This window comes from Musca domestica, unplaced genomic scaffold, assembly GCF_030504385.1.
Source record: "Musca domestica strain aabys unplaced genomic scaffold, Musca_domestica.polishedcontigs.V.1.1 58, whole genome shotgun sequence".
In the NCBI taxonomy this organism is placed as follows: Eukaryota; Metazoa; Arthropoda; class Insecta; order Diptera; family Muscidae; genus Musca; species Musca domestica.
The window spans coordinates 2066098-2074471 of NW_026712360.1; the positions used below are offsets into that span (position 1 = coordinate 2066098).

Consider the following 8374-nt stretch of genomic DNA (forward strand, 5'->3'; position numbering starts at 1 on the left):
TATAAATTTCGCAACCCACTTATACCACCAACCTCACTGCTTCTTGGAAAGAGTTCCTTATTTCCAAAATTCAAAATTTGTTGTTTGCGTTTTATAATCCTCTCTGACTCTTATACCCTCCCACCTCCTATTAAAGGCACAAAATGAGCTCCCACCCCCTGCAGTAGTAGTGCTAGTGTCCAACAAATAACCATGCAGTTAAAATAATTGATTGAATCGTGAGTGTGTGTGCGTGCGGTGGATGTGCTCTCTGGCTATTATTATCAGCACGTTAGTTGCTTGTTACAATTTGTCCTTCACATCGCCCCTAGCCCACCCACATTGTTATTCTCGCCTTGTCAAACACATCTCTCTCTCCCTCTCCCTCTCCTTCTCTCTCTCTATAATGTAATAACTATGTTAACAATGAATTGTAATCATGATTCCAAATCTAACATAAACCCCATTCAATGATGATCATAAATTATGGGTTACTCGCTCAGACGTTGCTGTGTTGTGTAGAGCTGAGCTATGCTATGCTATCCATTGCTGCTGATGGCCGACCAACGATATATAGTTAGATGAAATGCTTAGATACAAAACCACATTCGACTAAGCACGGAATGAATAAATAAATGTATGCATCGAGGAAGGTGGTCGCCGAGGAAGAGGAAAAGGAAGATTATAAACCAAAAAGGAAGAGTATCGTTTCAATACGTATCTGTTTATTTTGATAAATCGCTTGTGACCTTTAGCTGCAATAAAGGAAGGCAGGAAAATGTTGTACAGTGGGGGAAAGGAGAAAAGCATTGGTTCAACCGCATACGAATTGTTTTCCGAATCACTAATAGTTTTTCAGAACTGGGAGTTCACTAGCTCGACGTGAGTGCGCCTGCTCTCTGGGTGTTCGCCAGCTCACTGGGAATTCGTCAGCTCATTGGGAGTTCGCCAGCTTACTGGGAGTTCGCCAGCTCACTGGGAGTTCGCCAGCTTACTGGGAGTTCGCCAGCTCACTGAGAGTTCGCCAGCTCACTGGGAGTTCGCCAGCTCACTGGGAGTTCGCCAGCTCACAGGGAGTTCACCTGCTCACAGGGAGTTCGACAGCTCAGAGGGAGTTCGCCAGCTCACTGGGAGGTAGCCAGCTCACTGGGAGTTCAATAGCCCACTGGGAGTTCGCCAGCTTACTATGAGTTCACTAGCTCACAGGGAGTTCGCCAGCTCAACTATGGAATCTGTGAGGTAATCAGCTCAACTATAAGTTTTCGGCATCATTAGGAGATCGCTAACTCTCTTGGAATTCACCAGTTAAACTATGGATCATCCAGCTAAACGATCAGTAAGCCGGATTAATTTTAAGTTCGTCAGTTCACCTATGATCTCGTCTGCCCAACTATGAACTCACCATATCACCTACAGGCTCATCTGCACACCTATAAGTTCTACACCTCATTGGGAGATCAACAGATCACCAATGAGTTCGGTAGCTAGCTAGATTATCTATGAGCCAGGAGCTTGTCAGCTCAGCTTTGAGTTCGTCAGTCCAGCTATGAGCTACTAAGCTCAGGTATGAGCCCGCCAGTTCAGCTCACCTCTAAGCTATTAGTTCCTCAGCTCAGCTATAAGCTCGTCAGCTCACCTATGAGCTACTAACCTCAGGTATGAGGTCGCCAGCTCACCTCCCAGCTCGTCAGGGCACATATGACCTCATCAGCTCATCTGTGAGCTCGTCAGCTCAGCTATGAGCTCATCTTTGAACTCGCCAGGGAACCTATGAGCTCTCCAGCTCAGCTATGAGATCCCCAGCTAATCTATTTGTTCGTCAGCTCAGCTATATGAGCTAGTCAGCTCATCTAGGAGCTCGTCAGCTCATCTATTAGCTCCTCAGCTCATCTATGAGCTCCTCAGCTCAGCTATAAGCTCCTCAGCTCATCTATGAGCTCGTCAGCTCACCTATGAGCTACTAACCTCAGGTATGAGGTCGTCAGCTCACCTCCCAGCTCGTCAGGGCACCTATGAGCTCGCCAGCTTAGCTATGAGCTCGGAAGCTCATCTATGAGCTCGCCAGCTCAGCTATGAGCTCGGAAGCTCATCTATGATCTCCTCAGTTCATCTTTGAACTCTCCAGAGCACCTACCCAAGCTCGTTAGGGCACCTATGAGCTCGCCAGCTTAGCTATGCGATCCTCGGCTGACTGGCCAGCTCATCAGCTGATCTATTAGCTCTTCAGCTCATCTATGAGCTCCTCAGCTCATCTATGAGCTCGTCAGCTCTTCTTTGAGTTCGTAAGCTCTTCTATGAGGTCATCAACTCTCATCTACGAGCTCGTCTGCTCACATCTAAATTCCTCAGTTTACCTATGAGCACCTCAACTCATCTATGAACTCGTTATCTCATCACCTCCATTTTCGCCCAGTGTTCCTCATTAAACTTACTTCGGAACATAGTTCCCAATGCAATTGGGCGGAAATTATTTAGCAGATAAATTTCACATTTCACATTGATTGCAGGACAATGAATAACACATATTACAACCTTTCAATGGTTGCTTGCTATTTTTGGGAATAATGTCATCTTCCAGATCAATGGATTCACATATAAAAGTTCAACATTTTCTTAAAATAGTCACAATTTCCCACAAGTACCTCCCTCACATGGTCATACTGCATTTGTGGCTGCCTTGTGTTTTTTTTCCACTAAGTTGTTTATGGAAATATGAAAAAATGTGTGTTCGGGCTCCGAAAAAAAATCACGCCAACATATCATCAAATCGTAACCAATCCAATCCAATTAAAAACTCAGCGACCTGAAAAAGCACAGCCCTTTAGGTAATGGGGTTTTTGTTCGAACATTTTCCTTCAGCACATACCTCTTTGGATGCATGTGTACTTGTGTAGGTCTATAGTCCTGATAAATATCTGCGAAAATAACCACATTAATTTGTGTAGTGTGTGTGCGTTTTTTTTTTTTCATCTGGTTTGGTATTTAATTTAATATAACACCCGAGGAGACCTTCCGGTAGCTTTTTTGAGGGGTGTTATAAAAATTGGTATTTAAATGTGAACACGTGTTGTTTCTAGGCTTACCTTTTTTGCCTTTGAGCCTTTTGAAATTAGTAAAAAATTAGTTTTGTTTTTTATTCTCGTATATTATTTTTATTTTCGGGTAGTGCAATTTAGATATATCACAATTAGCTTAAGTTATGTAGTTTAGTTTTAGTTTTAGTTCACTTAGTTTTGTACTTTAAATTTTAATTCAGTTTTAGTTCATTAGATTTTAAGTTTTAAATACAACTATTAGCATCTAAGTTTTATTATATAGGTGTATGTATTTTGTACAGTAATTTCACTTTTTGTTGTATGTTTTGGAACGTCTTTGTAAAATATTTTAACAATTTTGTAATGTTTTTTGTATTTTGTAATTTTGCTTTTTGTAGTACTTTGAATGTTCACTGTGTTTTGTAAAAATTGTTATTAGCGTTTATTTGTTCACTGTCACTTGTCACTCGGGGGGGAAAACTTGAGACTTGCGATCGCGTTTAAAATTCGGTGAGAACTAACTATTCTCCAATTTGCATCGTCACATCAAACCTGTTTTGGCTGTTGACGATGCCTATTTATTGGAATTCAGCATTGGAATTTACCGGTGGCTGCATAAATGTATGTGTGTATGTTTACATTATTTACATCATTTTGTTATGATGCCATTTATGCGGCCGCCGGTAAATATCCAACCAACAGTGTTGGGCAAATTTATAGCAACTTTATGAACATTTTCTGGGCCCCGAATGACAAGTGTAAGTATTCATTTCTAATATACCATAAGGATCCTCGGTCTTCAGTTCCTCGGCATGTTCTTGATTGGCCCAGCAAACACGTAGCCCAGTTGAGTGTTGTACGCCAGGACATCTCCAATTCCAGCTGCTGTACACCCATCTTTCCTTATGGCGGAGTACGTGTCCGCTCCCAGTTCCACATCGATTGGACTATTTCCTCGGGGATCAGGGTCAGCAAGGGCGTAATTTGTAAAGCATCTAGTGGGGTCTTCAAGTATCGGGTCTGAGTAAATGCGTCTGGGCAGGTCTTCGATTATTAGCGCATTTACCTTCAGACTCCAAGTAGAGTTTGTGCGGCGGGGCGAAACGGTGAAGGTGGTGAATCGCTCCCCTCTGTAGTTCCGCGACTGCAGACCCAGGCGACGGAACGCGGCGTACGAAATCTTAGACATCGTCGCAGATTGGCTAATAATGGCTCGCAGCATACTGAACCCCTCCATGCCCTCGGCCGTTATGCGTACCATCGCTGTTGGTACAAACACCAAATCCCATGCGAAGGCTGGGGTTGTAATGGCCTCGATGTTGAGGGATACCTCGTCCAACTGAGACGCCCCGTGCAATAGGGTATGGTGCCGGTCGTTGCATCTCCGGCAACCAGTTAAAGACGGGCAGTCGGGGGCCAAATGACTTCTCGCCAGGCAATTTCGGCAATACCCCCGACGCTCCACGGTCTCATACCGCTGGAAGGGCGTCTGTCTGCGGAACCTCTCACAGGCACTGAGGGCATGGTCATCTTGGCAGAGCCCACATGAATATTGCCAGTAGCTTGGTCTTTCTTGGCGTTGGCGGGGTCTTACGTCGGATCGACTTCTCTGTCGCCTTTCAGGGGATGTGGAACTGGGACGATGGATGGGTCGATTGGCGCTTCTTGCTGTGGGACGGGCAGGTGAGTCTGGGCTACGGTTGCGATCGTCCAGACGGCAGTCCTGGTTAGGCAAGTAAGCGGCCATATCTGAAAAGAAATTGAGGCGAGTACTAAATTCTTTTTTGAGTGGGAATCCGACTAGTCAGTCGGAAAACAATTTGACAATTTTTGTAATGGGTCTGCTAATGTTGCCACTTGCCGTCCGTATGTCTACAACCCTGGTATTTTGGTCACTACCTGGATACGTTTTTTCGATACGACCTAACTTCCATTCATGCGGAGCCAATCTATCATCTTTTACGACAACTAAATCTCCTTCTTTGATGTTCTCCTTTTCATATTTCCACTTAGTTCTTCTGTGAAGTTCGTGAAGATATTCTAATTTCCATCTGTTGCAAAAGTATTGTGAAATAACTTTGAGTCTTTTCCAACGATTGACTAAGCTTAAATCTGTATCTGAAATGTCTGGTTCAGCTGGGGTAAGAATAGGTGTTCCTATTAAGAAATGACCAGGTGTCAAAGGGGAAAGGTCGTTTGGGTCGTCGCTAGCAGGACTTAAGGGTCGTGAGTTAAGGCAGCCTTCAATTCTTGATAAAATAGTTGTAAATTCTTCAAAAGTGAAATTCATTTTTGGGATACTTTTTCGTAAATGAGTTTTAAATGATTTGACGCCAGCTTCCCACAAGCCGCCCATGTGCGGAGCACCAGGAGGAATAAATTTCCAAGTAAGATTTTGAGTGAAATTATTTTGAATTGTGCTATTTTGAATATTCTTCATGAAAGCTAGTCTATCTCGCTTTAATAGATCAACCGCTCCCACAAAGTTTGTTCCGTTGTCCGAAAATATACAAGACGGACAACCTCGCCGACTAATAAACCTAGAAAAAGCGGCAAGAAAGGCATATGTCGACAAATCGCTTGTTGGTTCTAAATGTATAGCCTTAGTGGCGAAACAAACAAACAGGCACACGTAGCCTTTTGTAATAAAGCAGGCTCTTCCTGAATAACTTTTAATGTTAAAGGGTCCTGCAAAATCTACCCCTGTGTTTGTAAAGGGTCGAGAAAGAAAAGTGCGTTCAGGTGGTAGCGAAGCCATTATTTGAGTTTGGGTTTGTTTTTTGTGAATTAAGCAGATTCGACATTTTCGTATGGTTTGTTTGATAAGCGACTTGAGTCCGAATATCCAGAATTCGGACCTTAATACTCGGGTCATTAATTGATTACCCCCGTGTAAAGTAACCTTATGAGTGAATTCGACTAACAATTTGCTAAGTTTTGCGCCATGTGGTAATATTATTGGGTGACGTTCGCTGTAGGTAAGGGCTGGCGATTGTACCAATCGGCCATTTGCTCTAATAATACCCTTTGAGTCTAGAAATGGGTTGAGTGTCAACAGAGGACTTGAAGGAGAAATTTGAGTCTTTTTCATAAGTGCGTTGTATTCGTCTGCATATACGAATTTTTGTGTACGAATTATACAAGATCGTTTTCCATCTTGGATTTCCTCTGATGTAAGGTCGTTTGCTGAAGTGCGAAGGTGTTGTCTATTTACTCCAGTATTTTCCAGAGTCTTAGGGCATATGCGTATGAGCGATAAATTTTAGATAAAGAGGAGAAATTTTTTAAAGGGTCTTCCTTTTCCGCGAAAAGGGTCATGACTTTTGCCGTTTTGGCTTCCAAATTTGTGTCATTTGGGATTTCATACGATGGCCAACGGTCTTTTGGCATTCTGAGCCATTGAGGTCCCTGCCACCAGAGATCACTAGTCTTTAGCTCTGCAGGCGAACATCCACGGCTCGCAATATCAGCTGGGTTATTTTCCGAATCAACATGTCTCCAATTTTCTTGTCCAACATTATCAGCAATTTCCGAGACTCTATTTCCAACAAATGTGCTCCAATGACAAGGAGGCTTTTTTAACCATGCTAAGACGATGGTAGAATCGGTCCAAAATTGTGTCGAATATTTTGATATTTGTAGGCTATTCACAATGGATTTAGCTAATTTTGATAGTAATACTGCCCCGCATAACTCGAGTCTGGGTATTGATAATTTTTTAATAGGAGCGACACGAGTCTTTGCTGCTAATAAGTATGTATGCGTCTTATGGTCAGTATTTTCCACCCGAATATAAAGAGTGGCTGCATATGCGCTTTCTGACGCGTCACAAAATCCATGAATCTCTACAGAACCATCTAGCGTGTATTGAAATCCATCGAGGAACTCTCAGATATTCAATATCTTTGCTATTTTTGACGAAATTGTTCCAGTTCATCTGAGTTATTGGCTTCAATTGATCATCCCAGTCAATTTTGTCTAGCCAGATTTGTTGCATTATTAACTTAGCTACGACGACCACCGGTGCCAGCCATCCACATGGGTCAAACAATTTGGCTATCGTTGATAAAACTTCTCGTTTTGAAGATACATTTTTATTTTCCATTGAGGGCGGTGTAAACGAAAAATAATCGCCTGAGATATTCCATCGAATTCCAAGGGTCTTAGTTGAAGCATCTTCGGAAATGTCTAGCCAATTGAGTGGTAGCAAATGTTCATGTGGAATATCTTGTATTATTTTGCGATCATTTGATGCCCATTTCATTAGTGTAAAACCAGCAGAGTCTAAAGCAGCAGTTAATTCCTTTCGAGCTTTTATTGATTCATCTTCAGTGTGGCCGCCAGCTAATACATCATCAACATACAAATTATTCAAAATTATATTTGCGGCTCTAGGGTATGATTCTTTGACATCTTCTGCTAGTTTAAGAAGAGTTCTCAATGCTAAATATGGTGCGCAGTTAACTCCAAATGTAACTGTCAGCAGCTCATAATCCTCTACTGGGTTTTCCGGAGACTTTCTAAAGAGAATTCTTTGATATTTTGTTTGATTTGGATCCAAAAGTATTTGGCGATACATCTTTGTTATATCTGCATTGAAGGCATACTTGAAAAATCTCCATTTTAAAATTTGCAATACTAAATCCTGTTGAAGAATGGGTCCAGGATATAGGATGTCATTGAGACTTGTTTTGTTTGATGTAGGACAAGAAGCATTAAATACGACTCTTAACTTCGTTGTGAGTCGATCGGGTTTTATCACAGCGTGATGTGGTAGATAATAATTTGGCATTTTATCTATTTCATTCGGATTGACTTTCCTCATATGACCGAGTTCTAAGTATTCAAGTATTGAAGCATCATATTGTTCTTTGATCTCTGGTGTTTTCATAAGTTTTTTCTCCATTCTGTAGAATTGAGCTAGGGCGATGTTTCTGGAATTCCCCAATTCCTCGCATTTTTTGAATGGGAGAGTCACCACATATCTTCCATCCTTGTTCCGTATTGTTGTTTCAATGAAATTTTGTTCACAAAATTGGTCTTCTTCTGACCGTAAAACTTTTTTAGGGGTCTCTTCCACCTCCCAAAAACGTGTAAGTACTTTCTCTATTGAAGTTGTGTTTAGAAGTGATATTTGTTTTCGTTGAAGGATGCTTCCTGGTATGGGTCCTCCAACTATCCATCCAAATTTGGTTTTTTGTGTTAAAATTGATCCAAATGTTTTCATTGGAGTTCCAATTGTAAATATTAATGGTCCTATGTCCATTCCAATAAGAATATCGATTGGTTGGCTAACGTAAAATTTCGGGTCAGCCAGTTCTAATGCTGTTACATCTCGAAGTTGTGATTCATCTAAGTTT

At 41.8% G+C, this 8374-nt stretch overlaps 1 protein-coding gene across 2 annotated transcripts; it reads right to left on the reverse strand.

The window, feature by feature from the left end:
- Positions 1-3097: 3097 nt before the first annotated feature.
- Positions 3098-6232, reverse strand: LOC131805604 (uncharacterized). 2 transcript variants are annotated; one of them, XM_059128964.1, is made up of 2 exons: positions 3796-6232; positions 3098-3427 (listed from the first exon to the last, which is right to left on the reverse strand). In XM_059128964.1, the coding sequence occupies exon 1, from the start codon at positions 4759-4761 to the stop codon at positions 3814-3816; it is 948 nt and encodes a 315-aa protein (XP_058984947.1). In that variant the 5' UTR covers positions 4762-6232; the 3' UTR covers positions 3098-3427; positions 3796-3813. The 2 variants fall into 2 exon arrangements, 1 of the variants encoding a protein (XP_058984947.1); XR_009343719.1 differs by having other exon boundaries at positions 3100-3427.
- Between the last annotated feature and the right edge of the window lie 2142 nt (positions 6233-8374).

Excerpts from the sequence above, each read along its gene's own strand:
- LOC131805604 (XM_059128964.1), bottom strand. The coding sequence starts at position 4,761 with ATGGCCGCTTACTTGCCTAACCAGGACTGCCGTCTGGACGATCGCAAC.